Genomic DNA, 17,476 nt, shown 5'->3' on the forward strand with positions numbered 1-17,476 from the left:
ATTTGGTTGCAGCCTGCTTTACTTTACTTAGTCCATTTTGTCACAAATTATTTGTCAAGTACATTGCCTAATTTTTCATGTGTTTTATTTGTAATAATAACAAAACAATTATTGGGAAGGTGTCACTGTTGCTTCAGTATTACTATAATATATAGTTGATTTTTAAACTATATTTTTATATTTTTATTACTATAATACTAACTATATACTATATAGTAATTAATATTACTTTCTTGTGTTAAAGTGTATATAACCAGAGATTTTACGTAACTGCTCCTACTAAACGTTAAATTTAATAACAGAACAGCCGCTCAGTGAAGATGAGTATCTTGTTTCTCTGACCATCTCTGATCTGCCTCTGAACAAATCGCGCGCGACAGCGTCACCGTTGCGTTCAATACGTCATGTCATTCTGGTCTTAGGAGGCTCGAGATGATCTGCGCCCCGCCTGCAAGCGAACGAGAGGGGGGCGGTGACAAAAAGCTGCAGAGACCAACAGTTTCTACACTTTCTTTAAATAGTGAAGGTATTTTCTTTAAAGGGGGTGACATGAGGTCCGATTCATAAGATTATGTACTATTTATAATTCTGTTTGAGCTACTATCCAAAAGAGACACGCCGTTAGCCTCTATATAACATATATATAACATGAAGTGGATAAAAATGAGCATGAAATCATATCATTTTGCCGCTGTATATAAATGGTTCGAGTGATTCAATATGAAACTGCATAAATGAAAAGCAATCGAAATTCATGAGGGGAAAAAAAAGATCTTCACATGCCACTCACCAAAACATTTTCAGTTATTTAAAGACGGAAATCACTGCTTGCGCCATATGCTATAGAACTAGATTGTTATAACATAAGACGTGAACTGCTAAAGAAACTGATGTAAATCACACTGTTTATTCGGTTCACAGAATTGATTTTTGTAGCAAAAGCTTTCACTAATAAAATACTGCAGCTGCCTTGGTAAGGTTATATATGGGTGACGTCAGAGTAAGATATGGCAACAAGTGTAAACATTATATTAAACCACACACCTATCTGTAATTAAATATTAGACACCTATTATAACATTTCTATAAAATATCAAAAAGTTTGACTTCACTCATCAAATCTACATTTAAAGGATGCCTTACTGATACTGATCCTGTTTGACTAGTATATGTAATTAAAGTCTTTTGAGCTTCCCTCTGACTTCCCTACATTTATATACCTCCAGATGACATCACTTTGAGGAACCTTCAGTTCAAATTATGACATCTTATTGCTCACACAGTTTGTAATCAGGGTCAACCTGCTTTTCCATGGCTCCCCCAGATGAAATCATCTGAACTCCTGAAAAACTCCTACCACAGAGTGTCAAGTTACATTTTTTGTCTTTAGAAAAATGGGATTGGTAATATTTGAAATCTTCTTTTTGACTAGGAAGAATCTGCAAGAGATATCGAGTCCAACGATTTAATGTTAAAAACGCTTGCTGTAGCCGGCTTGATCTCACAAGGTTACAGATGCCTACAGTACATAAGTGTGACATCACGTCTTTTTATCTTCTTTTATCATCTTTTTACAAGAGGATCTAGGAAAGCTGTTCTGCACAAACACACACAGTTGACTGGATAATTACAAAACGTATTTAATAGTTCATTTTATATAAAAAATTGTACAAAAAGACTGTTCTAGAGCAATGGTACTGGAACACCTTCTCACTGCTCAAAATCACACAGTGACACATTCATTGATTTTTACTCACTGCACACTTTGATATTAGAGAGCAAACACAAGATTTAACCATCCACAGCCTTTATTTTGTTGTTCTGTACCTATTGACAGCGTATAGCCTGACATTTATTTAGGCCAACATTACCATAAAACTGTGAAGTTTAAAATGTATATTTTGTTCTAATCTTGTTGGAAGCTAGAACCCACAAACAAACAAAAAACATCATATAGAAAAAACTTCCCAAATGTATGACTGCAACCGTCTATTTCCTAGTCCACATTATTAGGTTCGAACAGCATCTGGTTTGAGGAACAGTCTGCTGTGCCAGTAGTCTGGGTTGTCAAAGGATGTGTTGCTGCAAGGCTCCCCCATGCCAGCACAAACCTTGATGTATCCCCTGATCCCTGCACACCTGCCACTGCCCATTTCCTCACAAACAACCCTCCCATTCACTGGGAGGTTCTGGTAGTCTGCCTGCTCCCACCTACTGCCTACCACAACAAATCTGGTTGTCTCTTCATACTCTTCCACCTTTTCGACACCAGCTGTGAGCACATCTGGCCTGGAGATGACCATACTGCTCAGATTCCCCAGTAGTTTTGGGTGTTTATTTGTGTTGAGGCAAATCCCTTCTTCCTCTTCTTCCTCATTTTTGAACACCTCCACCTTTGTGTCTGTTTCCTCTGTCTCTGCTGTAGATGCTTGACTCCCACGTCTTTCCCATGGTAAATCCTCTTCCTCTGTAGAGTCAGATCGTCTGATATCCATGTATTCATAGCTGCCTGTCCCTTGGTCTTCCACAGCTTTAATCCCACTCTCAGACTCCCCATTCAGTTGATGTTTCTCTGTGGTGTAAATTTCTGGAGTCACATCTGCTATATGTCCCTCACATTTCTCATCCACCGGCTCTGTCTTTCCAGATAAGATTGTTGTCAGTGTCTCCACATCTGCTCTCTTCTCTACAGATATTGAAGCCATGAATGTTGGAGAAGGCAAAGGCGATGTGATACTGCAAAGTGCAACTGAAGGGGCAGCTGCCTGTGGTGAGACTTCTCTGGCTGGCAAAGGAGGAGAGTCTTCAGTCATGATTTCATACTCCTGGGATGGATTTATTGCCACCAGAGACAGATTAGTTTTTAGATTTGAGTTTCTTCGTCCAGAATGGGAGACTCTTGAGACTGTAATTCATGACATATGATGTAGAAGAAAGATGATTAGGGAAGAAGCCTTGGTTACATGTTTTTCATGCTTTAAAACAAATATTTTCAGAAGTCAACAAAACAGCCAAGTATAAAGTGCTCCCATTTAGTGCTGATGTGTTACCTCTCTCTGGACTAACAGGTGATCCAGGCAGGACATAGCCATAGTGGTCCACCTCCTCCTCTTCATCTGCTGTCCATACCTTATATGAGGAAGGACTTGATGCCGTTGAAAGCTTCCTGTGTCGACTGATGGCTATACGAGGATGAGCCCGCTCAGATCCAAATCTGGCCCTGTGAAGACTCCCGGCCCACAAACCTTCCTCACTCAGCTCTGCCTCTCTGCTGCTCCCCCTGACCCCTGACCTCTCGGGCAGTGTCCGCACTGAGCTAAGACGAGACCTCTGAAACCACAGCTGAAAAGCAAAAGTTGGACTGATATTGCAGCTCATAGGATTTAATCCTATTATCTTTTTTTTTTTTTCAAATAAGTGGATCAGATTGAATTCAATGTGTCTCACTTTTTGAGGGTACAACTCATTGGGAGGGCTGGATTGCAATACAGATTTAATCAGTGATGTAGTATCAAAATGTAATAATCATGCAAATTAAAGTAAAGATTTTCAGTGTTTTGGTTTCAAATATCACCTGTATATAAAGAAGGATGGGAATGTGTTTCTTATCATGCATTTGCATAAATGCTTGTGTCTGGATCTCATGAAATGTGAACACTTTTCTGATAGGACTTTGATTTGATGTTTTCTCCTTGACTTTGATTTTTGTTGCCTTGTACCTCACTTTTAAGTCGCTTTGGATAAAAGCGTCTTCTAAATGTAAATGAAAATGTAAATCTAAAATGTCAGTCACACCTGGCGGATGGTGTCCACAGGGCTTGAGGCCATTGGAATGTATCCAATAGGTCCAGCCTGAGAGGTGCCAATCTACAAATCATGAAAAAAAAATCACTATGTGCAGGTTATTTCTACGCTGTAAATTCTAATTAGTTAACCTACTTTAAAAATCAAAACATGCAAACTAATCAAATTCAAAAAACCTAGTAAACAGAAATAGGACTTGTATTTGAACTTCCAAATCCTGTGTGCTACACTTACTATTCAATAGTTCATACAACTAAAAAACTATTTAGAGGGGTGGAAAATTTACTTTAGCTGTACCTGTAACTCAGTATGGCATCTTGTTTACTAGTCAAACCCATGTAAACTGATTGCCCTAAAAAGACAAGTTACAGTTTGTTACTAGAAAATGTTTTGGTATTATCAACAGCTGCTGATGACTTTCTACTTTGGACCAATTGTCTCTCTCTCTCTTTGTTTATCACACCCCACAATAACGCCACAATCCTATATTATTATATACTATACTACTGACGTGCGCTCTTGAAATACATAAGCCCCCTTGTTTTCTACCATTTGCATCTCCCCATCTCACTCTCTTTCTCTGCTATGCACAAGTAAGAGTGCTTCTTGTGTCAATTAGCTGTAATTATCCACTGGTCAGAACAGTCAAACCATATTTAAAATTTTCTTCACGCTGTACTACATAAGCGTGAAATATATTTTTACTTGTATCAGTAAACTTAATATAAAACATTTTAACCTCCTTCGGTACTTAGCACATGCCAGCAGAGGTCAGTGATCAACTGCACTTGGTTTATGAATTACACCAGGCTTTGACCCTATTATTACATACCTACATGACCCTGCTATTACCTGACTCCAAGTATTTCTCTGTGCTTTTTAATGAATTTCTGTCTCCTGGCGTTGTAGTAGTGCCATTGTCTTATTTTTTGCTACTGTGCTTCTTTGTTTTTAAGTTAGGTTTACTCAAAAACAATGAGTTTGTTCACCCTGAAGTTTTCTCCAAATTGATGAAAACTAGGAAGAAGTGCATATTGCTAATAATTAATGTTGACCAAATGTAATTAATGATAGCTATTGAATTTTACAGGGTATCTGATGCTGTGACACTGGTCCTAAAACAATACAGACGTGTCATTACCCTATAAGAATGAATGTGGCATTGAGATAAACTCCAAGATGGTGAGTGTTGAAGAGGTGGAGTAGCCTCTTCGTCTTGGTCTATATCTGCGTCCAGAATTCCTCGTTCTGATTCTCTTCGATGCATTTCTACAGAGGCTGCTTCTCTTAGCTCCAACTACAGAATTAAAAGAGAGGAACAGGGAGTAGGGTCTGAAAAAACATCTAGTGGACATAATGATTTACAGTGATGTTCTTACCTCAGCAGTGCAATGTAACTTAATATTTTTACTTAAGTACTGCACTTAAGTATACATTTTAGGCACTTGTGCATGATATAAGGAGTTCAAATATGATATTCTGTTATAGATTAAACTGCCAAACAGTATGAGAAATTGGAGCTCAAATGAGTAGTCAATCAACTGATTAGTTGGTCAGCAGAAAGTTTTTTAAAAATGATTTAAAAATTAATTAAGTTTCTTTCCAAAAATGCTAAATGTTTTCTGCTTCCAGGTTAACAACAGGATTTACGCCCTATTCCTCATTTAAAATAACGTTAAGATTATTTGTTAAAAATTTGACCATTAAGACATTTCAGACTGGCTCTTGGTAAGATGTTTATTTATGATCGACACCGTGTTTCTGCAATAAGTACTTTAAGTTTTAAGTATACTGCTATGCTTTTGCTGAAGTAACATTTTCAAAGCAAAACTTAACTGATTATGGAGTACTTTTCCAGTGCGCTATAGCACATTTAATTAACTAAACACTCTTCATCCACACCCAACTGACCTTCATGACAAGGTATCTAGGTGGGTCCCTTGCCATACGAGTAAAGTCACTGGCCAGCTCTTTGAAGGTCGGCCTTATATTTTCATCGATCATCCAGCCTGAATAGAAAAAGATGCTATTTTCAGATCAACTATGCGCATTGTTTTGTTTGTACATAGTGATGCAATTTTTTTTATCACACTCACATTTAACCATGACCATGTAGACGTCTATGGTACAGATGTGGGGCTGTGACAGTCGTTCACCCTTCTCCAGCAGACTTGGGACTTCCTGAGGTTGCACAGATGCATATGGCTCCGCCCCAAATGACATCATCTCCCACACGGTCACCCCTGTAGAAAAAAAACATTTATTTTCTGCTGCCAAAATTCTCAATATCTAATCGAATGGATTGTCTAACACTCAAGCTGCCTCTTACCGTAACTCCAAACATCACTTTGATGAGTATATCTTCGAAACAAGATGCTTTCAAGTGCCATCCATTTTATTGGCGTCTGAACGAGAAGACAAATTTTAGACAAGCAAAACAGAGAGACTGGAACAGACAGCGAAGACCTCTTAACTGTGACTTTACAAGTGGATGCGCTAAATGAGTCATAACCACCTTGGTGTCAGTGTAGACATATTTCTTGTCATCAGGATAAAGGAGATCTGCAACACCATAGTCTGAGATCTGGACCTGGTAGTCATTTTTCAGCAGGACATTCCGGGCAGCCAGGTTCCTGTGGACCATGCAGTGCTCCTCTAGGTAGTACATACCCTGAGACATAAATACATTTAATCTATATATACTTCAATGCTCAAAAATATGAAATATAAAAAAGAATTCCAGATGCACTCACTTTTGCTATCTGCACACACCAGTTGAGCAGGCGCTGGGGGTCCAGGTTATTCCTGTGCTGTTTGATGTGCTCCAACAAGGAGCCCTGTGAACTGAGCTGTGTGACTAATTGTAGTGTGGCACCTGGACAGATGCCCAGCAGCCTAACGATGTAGGGGTGGTCCAGGCTGCCTATGGACAGCATGTGCTACAAAGAGACATGCTTATATTGATTTGTTTTGTATGCATTTTATATTAAAAAATCATACTGATTTACTACAGCCATCACTGCAACTATTGAAACATTTAAAACGTTCCTGTTCACAATGTTTTATAGTATTTATTGTTAAGGCCTGATGCTCACATCAGTGATCTCAGTGAATGTTTGACGTCCCGACGTATCTTGGATGGTCTTAATGGCCACAGGGATTTTGACAGTCTCTCCCTCGGGAGTCCAAAATCCCTTAAACACAAGTGGTAGGTATGTCATTGGATAATAAGTGAATGTCTAAAAATGACAGATAAGTGTAGATGTTCTACCTTGTGCACTGTGCCAAACACTCCTGAGCCAAGGGCTTTTATTTTTTTCAGCTCTGAGGGCCTCAGAATGCGAGCGTGAACCTTGGTGCCTTTCTCTCCAGGACCCAGTGGCTCAAAGCTCTGGCAAAAAAACAAAAGTTATTCTGAGACGATTGTTTTTACAATTCTTTTACATTTTACATTAAAAAAAAATGTATATAACAATCATGCCACGCAGGTTATGGCGGCTCATGGGGTTGAACGGTCTTTAAACTCTCACCTCCCCACTCTCCAGGTACCTCCTCATGGCTCGCTTGCGCCGGATGGCCAGGCCTCGGTGGTACAGCACCCCCAGGAAAAATAACGCCAAGCAGAACGTAAGTCCAGCAGGGACACCTAAAGCTATTCCTGTGATCTGACCACTGCAAGGGACATTGGGAGGATAGAAGAGATGGACAGACAAAAGTGGCATTTTCTTGACATTGTCGCACTAAATTTTGATTTAATTTTGACCAAATTATTCTTCAAGAAATATCTGATTACAATTAATGTCTCCCAACAAAATGTGACATTCAGAATCAATAAAGTTGAAACACAGAGTAATATTTTACACTCACCAGCAGGAGGTAACACTCACCTAGTCACCGCCAGTCTAGCTGTCCCTAAACAGTCATTTAATCCTGGGCCTGAGCATCTGAATCAGACAAAAAAGGGTTCAGAAGTCACAAACCCATTACTGTTATACATGAGTAAAAGCATATGAAACGACACACATATTCTTTAAATCCAGTCTTACCCCTGTGTGCAGTTGTGATGACATGGCTCACAGTGACTCTGCCTGTTGGGGTATTTGAAGATCAGTCCCTTCTGTCCATCATTAACTCCAGTGGGACAAGATGACATGCAATAAGGACCATCTCGGAGGTTGGCACACGCCACACACTCATCTGTGCCCTGCCAAAGAAGAAGAGGAAGAAAGAAAACAAAAAGACTGAGATAGATAATGAATTCACTGAGAGAAATTGGACATGCAAGGAAGGCCTTGTGCAGGAAACACACTTTGTGTCTTAGTGCAGTATTCGCACTTTGATTCCCATTGGGAGCAAATTTGAAAACATTAGCTGTTATTCTAAATAATTTGCAATGTCACAGGCAAAAAAGTAGCACAAAGTCAATACTGAATTTCTCAATGCCAGCATTGTACTAAGATCTGTTGCAAAGTGTTTTTCCACTGGGTGAAGAATTGCACAAGGGTATTAAATATTGAAGTTTAAGTTTGAAAGACAAAGAAATGACTACTATTATATATATATTTCAGGAAGAAAGTAACTTTTCTTTTATTGCAAGGAGAAATGCAAAACACAATTTACACAACACATACATGCTTTGTGTATATTACAGGTAGGTAAAAAGCCAAATGATAAAAAGAGCTCTTAGGAGGGTTCTGTTCCTGTATAAATGAAGGAAGTGATTACCGGTCCCGTGCAGCTTGCTTTTCCGTGCTGAGGCTTACACTCTGGATGGCAAGCAACACACTCGCCATCAGGCCCTGCAAATTCTCTTGGAGTGCTGGGGGCACAATGTTCAAAAATGTATTGGTTAGACGGCAAAAGGAACACAGTCAACAAAAGGGCAATTTCAAAAATACTCTCGTTTCTACTGACCCGGAAGAGAAGTTACAGCTGCTTACACATGTGCTGCCTCTGCTGTAGTTCCTACAGGAGACACACTGCTCAGGTCCTGGGCCCCAGCAACCAGAGTCTGAACACAGCATGTCACACACATGGCCTTCTGTAACTGTACACAACATAAAAATAACATCAAAAACCTGCTGCAGAAATTAAGCATGTTTAAAAATGTTTTTTTCCATTTTATTCAAACTTATTCAACTTATTCTGCTAGATACAATTAATTTTTTGTTCATGCACATTCATGAGTACTATAGACTAATAATCAACAAATTCACTTTTCATTTATAATATAGAGCCGCTGGCTCACCACACTCTGCCAGCGGCTTGTTGTTGCTGAGGTTGTTGACTCGAACACTGCGGCCTCTGAACAGCTGTGCCCAGTTTACAGTGTGGTGGAAACAGAGTTTTGCATTCTGACTGATGTACACACTGCCATCACTGATCTCTCGGAGAGAGCGTAGACCCAGTGAGGTAAGAGAGGGGATGTGCATCACCATCAGAGAAAAACGCCTTTGGGTCAAGGGTCAAGAATAAAGACAAAAAGAGAAATGTTTCAATTTCAACTAATTATTTATTACTCATTACAAATGATGTCGCATAACCATATTTATACAGATCATTATTAGTTTGTTAGACAAGAATACAAACATCACGACCAGTCCAAAATGTGATTCAGGTGCTTTACAGCATCTATAAAAAAAGTTCATCTTTTAGTTTTTAACAACATTAAATCATGATCAATAAACAAAAATTATGAAAGAAAGATGTTAAATTATTAAACTACGCAACAGTTTATGCCCAGTTTCTTTCATTTCATCAACAGAAGCCTTCAACAGAAGTCGGAGGAGTCTCTCTCCCCTCAGTTGCAGCTCAGTTCGATGGGAATACTTTTTACAGAGACTGTACATCTGCTTGTCCCATTTGAAGGAAATCTTGGTTGTTAATTTGTTGTTTTTCATCAGTCTATTCATTCATACGCGTCATTTGCAGTTTCACATGTAAATAGGTCTTACTTGTGCAGCGATCTCCCCTGAATGGTGGTGAGACTTGAAAAAACGGACAGATCATTTAGTTCTTTGGGCCACGACTGGATGTTTAAAATATCTACCAAAAAACACAGTGATGGGATTAAAGGACCATGTAATGCAATTTCATGCATTTTGTATTTAAAAAACTAAGCATAGCATTCATCATTATAAATAAATGCAATCATTGCATTTGGTTTATTTCTCAGATTGAATGTAACTGTCTGACATTATGATTGAAAATATGACTTGAAAACAATTGTCAAAACCATCACTGAGTATTATTGCTATTAACTTACATCAACAAATGTTACTTTTAATGACAAACCTGTTATTTCTCTGACAGTGCGGAACACTTCCAGCTTTTTGGCATCCAGTGGTGGGATCTTTTTAAAGTCATCTCTGTGAAGAACAAAAGCACAATATGAACCTCTGTCTTTTACAGTGCTGTGCTCTGGTATCCTTCAGACAGGGCACACAATTACCCAAGAATCCCTGTGACCAGAAAGTGAAGGCTGCCCTGGATCTTGGTGCAGTTGATGAAGCTGTCAATGTTGCTGGAATCCACAGTCTGTCTGTGTTCAGCCCCTGTTCCTTCGCATACTACAGGAATGACCCAAAAACAATATCAGTTTTGATGACTGACACATAAAACCAGTGTAAGACATGGAAAGTATTTATTAGTGTCAACCTTTAGGGCAGAGTCCACTGCAGAGCTCACACTGCCTGTGACCTTTTCGTTCCACCTCCATCTTTCCTGGAGGACAAACGCTCACACAAGAGCTACCATCAACCACAAAATGGGCTACAAGACGAAAGAAAGAAATCACTATCAGTATTAAAAAGTGCATCATGCCAGGCCTGATAACACAGCCTACACACCTTCAGGGTGGGGTTACTCACTGGGGCACTGAGAAACACAGATGGATCCGTACTGATACTTGGCATTAGGGTTGGTCTCCATTTGAAAGGTCTGCTTGTTGTAGATCAGATTCTGGGGGCAATGAGGCACACAGGCTCCGGAGTCATTAAAACGACGACATGCCTATGCAGGCACACACACGCACACACACACACACACACACACATGTTAAATGTACAGCTACTATGTGCAACTACTGTGTAGTTACACTGCAGATTGTTTTAAAAAATAAAATTCAAAGAATGTGCATAATTTTAGGTAAAATTATGGAAGTTTTTCCATAATTTTCCAAACGACTCTACTTTTCTTCCTTTCATTAGTAAATTCTTGCAGAGAGGCTAAGACAGAGCCTCTACTCACTAAACAGTCCACGTCCAGAGGGCCCTTACATCCTGCTGCACACTCTGGGTGGCAGCAGTCCCTGGGGCTCGTCCCAAAACAACGGCCATTACACTGTGGTGCACACACCGTCTTAGTCACTAAGATACACACAGGAGAGATGGGTTAAACAGAGGTCTGCAATGTAAATATGAATGTTGTGTCCTTGTGTGTGCATTTCTCCCTGTCTCTTTGAATCTCTGTCTCTGAAAAGCAAAATCAGTGAAGACAGGGAAGGAAGAGAGGAGCAAAGCACAGTGAGAAAATGAGAGTGAAAAATGGAAACAAAACAAGTGGGCACTCACAGATCTGACACTGGTCCACATTTGGCCCCCAGCAGTAATCTCTACATAATTTGTGACATGGGCCTGAGAGATAAATAGAGGAAGAGTCAGAAAGACAGAGAGCATCTAAAAGAAAGAGACAAAGAACAGTTAATTTTGTGATCTGATCTATAGGACTATTCCAACACTGACCTCTCTCTCCATTGAACTGGATGTCAATAGGAGCACTGTTGTTCCTAATAATGTCTTGCCAGAAGATCCAAGGGCCATAGTTCAGGTATTTGTTGTTTATAATCTGTACCCCTCCCTCCAGAATCTCTGTGAAGAAAGCGATGAGGCATGCCCACAAATGACAGTGTCAATTGTTAGAATTTACCAGTGTGTTAATCAATAGCACTGTAATATGTGATCTGTAATCTAAATTTATTTTTTTCCAGTTCCAAGAAAGGGAAAGGCTGGGAACGCCATATTTCCGATTCAGAGTAGTCACAGATAGACAAAATTTCTCTTGTCTAAATTATTGTAAAACTAATTTATTATTTTTGGGCTGCGTTTGTAACAGTCCCAGTCTAGTTATTTTTCTGTTGGAAACAAATGTAACACTTTTAGGGTCCTATTATTGTGAACTATATATGACAAATCAAAATGTTTGCAAAAATGGCCTATGAGAAAAATATCAGCGTTATAGCAAATAATCTGCTAAAAATTCTGACCCAAAGAAGGGATTATTAAAGCTAAGTGCCTCAACTCTATGCAACACATTAAAGATGTTGTTTTTATGACGCTTAGGAAAACACAAAAGAATAGCTAACTTCACATTCAAGTAATTTCCTCAAAACATTTGAGATTGGCTGTAAGATTTCTATTTTACTTATTTTAACTTATAGAACATCTTCTGTTTCCTGCATCTAAAACATCTCTTGTCATTGAGCTTCTTTACCTGTCAGATTTGTGAGCCCCAGCTGCCGCAGGCCATTGGATCCATCTTTAGGGTAGTTGAGGAAGACAGAGAGGGCAAAGCGTCTTTCATACAGGTTGTTTCCTCTGATGACTCGTAGTTGCCATAAAGGAATCTCCTGAAAGTGGTTCATAGCAATGAGGACGTAGCCAGTCACCTCACGGATTGTCTGAAGAGGGACAAGATGATCACCAACACATGAGCCAGTGGAAATTTTTTATTTAATCTACTTTACTTCTGTGGTGTCCGGAGTCTGCAAGAACAGTGATGTTTAGATCAGATGAATGTTAAAACGTCAGCTACTAAAGCAGCTCGAACACATGGAAATTAGGAAGCACTGGTTTACCTTGAGGAAGGAGAAGTCCCAGTTGCTCTCAATTTGAGTGATTTCCAGGTTTCCCATGACTATCTCACAGCGGTCGTACCGGTCCTTGATCAAGTTGTACTGATTCTCCTGAGAGCCTGTGGAGCTCAGTCCGTTCTGGGTGCCAGGACACACCACTGACATAAACAGGAAAATGACATGTCACACTAAGTTTGAGCATAAATGTCATTTTATGTATTGATTCAAGGTTTTCAAGTACGTGTTGAACTTCCACTCACATGTGTACATTGACAAGGCTATGAATCACTAACAATTTTAATGCAAATGATGGTCGACAAAATCAACTGTTTTCATGGCCAGTGTTTGTTTCCTGATCAAACACCACGATGTTGCAACAAAGAGTGAATTTGTACCAAAAAGAGCACATGAACATATTCGCCTGATGTCTAACTGAAGCCTCAGTGGAACTTCAGTCATTCTTACACAGGTCAAGTACTGTGTAGGTTGCCCCGTCACCTAAAATTGAATTCCTTTTGAGGGCAACTTCAATAATTTTCAACTTGCTTTCTCTGTCTCCAGGGTGTAAATGAGCATTAATGCTTTTAAACAACCCTCTGACTTCCCTATATTTAATTATTTCTCTGCTTCTAGCTGAAAAAAATCCTCCAGATGACATCACCTGGAGTTTTTCATCATTAGGAGTTCAGATGATGTCATCTTGAGTAGCTCTGGTAAAGCTGGTTTAGCATGATTACAAACTCCATAGTAAAGCAACAAGATGACATAATCTGATCTAAGTGATGTCATATGGAGGCATTTTTCAGCTATAAGTAGAGAGATATGTTAATATAAGGAAGTCAAAGAGAAGTTTATTGGCATTCATCTATATCTACTACTCAGACTAGATCCAAAAGAAGCAAGGTCAACATCAGTGAAGGCGTCCTTTAAGAATAGATATATTAATGGACAGATGAGGCAAAACAACATGTTCAGTTTACTGACAGACTTGTCAGTATTGTTTTAAGACAGACCTTGACATATGTGAGCCTCTCCTTTATTGGTTGGTGTAGGGGGAAGGCACTAATTTGTGAACATTTTAAAACATAAAAAATTTTATGCAGTGTTGGCTTTTCAAATCAATCTTTACACTCCTTTCCCAAGCAACAGAAAGCATACTGATTATAACTTTTTTACTGATAAACATTTTACTGATAAAACCAATTTATTCTAATGTTCTTTGTAATATTGTTGTGAGGCAGGTCATTTCATAAATGATCAATTGTGGTTGGATTGTTTATGTATCATGTATGGAGTTGGTGAGTCTCCCTAAAGTTTTTTTTTCTGTTGACTTGGCTGTAGAGTTTGATGTGAAGCAGAGAAAAACAAGTACGCTGTAACACAGATATATGGAGCAGACCAGGCTTGGGGCTGATAGAGTAGAGGCCCAGGGTCAAGGGAGCAGGACTTTTTGCACACAAAGTGCCTCATTGTAATAAAACTATAAATGTGGACAGTGTGTCCCAGTGACTGAAGAGTGATGCAGTGACAGAGTGCTTCTGTCTGTATGCATGTGTGTATGTGTGTCAGAGGGGTCTGCGTCGCTGAGATCATACCAAAAGACAATGGGCTATGTGTGAGCTTGATATTCTGGCAAAGGGAAGGGAAATATTTTGAACGGAAGGAGACATACACACCATTTCGTACTGACCAACAAAACCTGCGATACTGGACCTTTATTTGCAATGTTTGGGCACCTGCAGCAGTAAACACATCAAATTTCCTGTCCTCAGTGGGAACAAACCAAGGTATAAACCAGAACCTTCCAGATACAGTCATATGATGCCTCCATAGACAATACTGGAGGCTTCTTGTAAATGATATTGGAAAATTAAAGGCAGACAGAACCTGTATCTTAATGCACTCATTCTTGGGTGAACATGGTCACTGAACAGAAGTGGACATCAATGTTAATGTGGGAGAGTGGCATGTGGACTATTAGGAGTCAGAAAGTAATCCCTTTATACAGAATTCTTAAGCAATATAAAAATATGTCATAATCATTTAGACATATTAAAACCATATAATTGATTATTTATTTATTCACTGGTTACTGAGCTGATAAAAAAGGGCACTATTTCAAGTACTTCAGCATTTCAGGATCTAAAGGACAAAAACACAGTAAGAACTGTGTAACCAGAGACAAAGATAAGGAGAGATGAGGGTTAATTGGATTCTTTGATAAATCAAGGTGCATTCACACCCTCTTAACAGATGATGAAAAGCAAATGTCAACAGGTGGACTCAAGAAGAAATAAATGTTGAAGTTACATGTGAAGAGTGAATCAAGTTAAGGCAATAAAAATAGGCTGGACAGTATTTCTGGTATGAATTATCCTACCTTCATGCGTTTGGGTTGAAACTGTCAATAGCCTCCAGGATAATGTCACACACAGCAAAAAAACTCTCCAGTGGTTCATGTTTATGTCAAAACTGTTTATCCTATCAATATCATATCCTCCAGGTCTGAGTGTTCGTCCGAGCAGCCAGTGTTGAGTCGGAAAGTGAAAGAAATTTTAAAAAACATATATTGTGTACCAAAAAAAATGACTTAGGTTGTAAGCTCTGTCTCTGTAAGCCGATAGAAAAACAAACCCAATGTCATGTGGTCAAAGCGAAGAAGAAATGTGACTCCAAATGTTACAGCACACAACAAGTGGCAGTTTATTTTGATGCTGCGTTTTCCCTCCCAGAGAGGGATGTGTGTTTGGCCAGGAGCCTGATTTGTTCTCCAATCAGAGGTTGGTCCGTCTTTTCTTTTCTATTTTTTTTTTTTTTTTTTTTTTGCAGCCTCGAGTTTTCAACCCGAAGATGCGCCTGAACAAACTTCTGCTGCAATATTGTGGATCGTAAAATCCACTACACCTACATTTAAATATAAATGAGATAAAACTTTTAATTCCTCATCTGTTCAGTGATTGCTTGGCTGGTTTGTGCCAACACTGGCACTGGACAAGCTAATATTAATTAAAAATATACAACAAAAAGAAGCTTGTGGTCTAAACATTTCGCACCATGCATCCTTAACACTTTTCCATGTGCGGTTATTTCGGTTTCATGTTTTTTAGCTGCTGTATGTGAAAGCAGTGCTTTGGGGACACAGTCGGCGCCCAGTGCTGTGAGTGGCTGCACTGTTTTCCCTGTAAAGAGCAGTATTGTCCCCCACAGCCCTGTCAACTGGTTAATCACTTCTTTGATGCGTATGGAGCAGCCTGTCACAGTGGGCACATTGTCAGATATTTAAGTGACTTCTGAACCCCAAACAAGAACTTGCCCAATTTGAGAAAATGGCCTCAGAGCAGTCAAAAATTCCTGAACACCAAGCTGTGAGTGAAAAAGAGGACAACGCACTAATGGATTGATATAAGTAACCGCTTCTCCTTCTGACATATGTTCTGTTAATCGTATTTAGAAAGACAGACAGAGACAGCTGAACAGTTGCTGTTTGTTTGGAACTATGCCATAGTGGAAGATCAAATCCTCTCAATCATCTCCTCACTTGTTGTGAATGATGTTTAAATGAAAATGTGATTATATAATCTGTCTGTTCACTAATAAAAGCCACCATATCAAAGAATTAAAAGTCTGAGACGAAATAAATCATTTTTTAAACCATAACATGGTTCACACACCTATTGTAGCATCAGTTTGTGCAATCATATCAGCCTGTCTATGCTGAAAGTCTACTAGTATTTCTCCATCCAGCAGGAGGAGACAGAGTCTGAGTAACAACAGTCTGATGACAGAGCTGATGCAGGGTGGGTGGGATGTGGACATGGATGTTTAAACATACATGTTTGTATTTACATTATGATCCATACCTTTTGCTAAAGTCTCCAACCTGTTTTAAATCTTTTGACAAAATATTTGAACAACTGGGTTCTCACATTAACAGCAGTTGTGAAGTTTTATTTCTCTTTCTCATTAAAACAGTGAAAGTCAGAGCAACTCAATAGCAATAGATATAAAAATGAGATGGGAATATTTTACAGATTGTTTGTGGCTTGAATAAAACCCTAATGTTTCTATGGTTTTTGCAGAGTTTGGCACTTTCGCAACACCACCAGCCTCACCAGCCTTAGTGTCAGCCCTGGTGGCCCTGTCCCTTCCAAGGCAAGCTGTGGGGGTGACTGCTGTGGCCTTTTGCGGTTGCCACTCCCTTCAGAGATTGATGAATTGATTGTGGGGCTGCTGCCAGTGTGTCTGTGCCCTGGGCGAAGGCGTCCCGGTTACGGGTGGGAATCCCAGCTATGGCATCTGCCCTGGGGCCACTATTGTGTCCGTCCTGCAGGGGGCCCTGGGGGCTGGTGGCCCTGGGTGAAGATCTGACCCACATACTGCTGTCACACCCCTGGAGACACAGCAGCACTCTCCAAAACATGGACCTCTGATTGGCTCACGAAAAATGACTCTCTGTGGAGTGTAGCAGTTCCACGGGGAAACTACCTGATTGAACCAAACTTCTCCTGATGACAGCAGTTAGGAAAGGCCAGAAGAGAAAGGCACAAACATCCATTTCAATCCCACCTTTCTGACCTGTTCTTTGCCTGCCCATGTCTGCCACAAGATCATTAACCATGCTTATAGTGTGTGATGTCAATTGATATGGGTTAGTGTTGGATGGCAGATGGTATAATGAACAGTTTATTGAAGCTAAATAAACCCTGAGTGAGTTTAAAGTTCCTCCTCCACAAAATAAGTTCTTGCTTATTTTTACTTAATTTGAATGTTTGACTGTGCAGAGTGATGTATGCACAGAGATGAAAGGCTGTTTTTACATTG

General features: G+C 39.5%; 1 protein-coding gene across 4 annotated transcripts; it reads right to left on the reverse strand.

The window, feature by feature from the left end:
- Positions 1 to 1,624: 1,624 nt before the first annotated feature.
- Positions 1,625 to 15,364, reverse strand: erbb3b (erb-b2 receptor tyrosine kinase 3b). Of its 4 annotated transcripts, none has more exons than XM_067528094.1 (28): positions 15,036 to 15,364; positions 12,659 to 12,813; positions 12,295 to 12,481; positions 11,547 to 11,672; positions 11,376 to 11,438; positions 11,053 to 11,171; positions 10,674 to 10,764; positions 10,462 to 10,575; positions 10,256 to 10,373; positions 10,099 to 10,172; positions 9,759 to 9,849; positions 9,053 to 9,255; positions 8,719 to 8,851; positions 8,530 to 8,623; positions 7,851 to 8,008; positions 7,692 to 7,748; positions 7,335 to 7,476; positions 7,076 to 7,195; positions 6,900 to 6,998; positions 6,558 to 6,743; positions 6,320 to 6,475; positions 6,134 to 6,209; positions 5,901 to 6,047; positions 5,716 to 5,813; positions 4,946 to 5,101; positions 3,796 to 3,867; positions 3,051 to 3,342; positions 1,625 to 2,905 (listed from the first exon to the last, which is right to left on the reverse strand). In XM_067528094.1, the coding sequence occupies exons 1-28, from the start codon at positions 15,112 to 15,114 to the stop codon at positions 2,010 to 2,012; spliced, it is 4,302 nt and encodes a 1,433-aa protein (XP_067384195.1). In that variant the 5' UTR covers positions 15,115 to 15,364; the 3' UTR covers positions 1,625 to 2,009. The 4 variants fall into 4 exon arrangements, with proteins under 4 accessions (XP_067384195.1, XP_067384194.1, XP_067384196.1 ...); XM_067528093.1 differs by having other exon boundaries at positions 10,674 to 10,815; positions 15,036 to 15,363; XM_067528095.1 differs by lacking the exon at positions 3,796 to 3,867 and having other exon boundaries at positions 10,674 to 10,815; positions 15,036 to 15,363.
- Between the last annotated feature and the right edge of the window lie 2,112 nt (positions 15,365 to 17,476).

Source organism: Channa argus, chromosome 13, assembly GCF_033026475.1.
Source record: "Channa argus isolate prfri chromosome 13, Channa argus male v1.0, whole genome shotgun sequence".
In the NCBI taxonomy this organism is placed as follows: domain Eukaryota; kingdom Metazoa; phylum Chordata; class Actinopteri; order Anabantiformes; family Channidae; genus Channa; species Channa argus.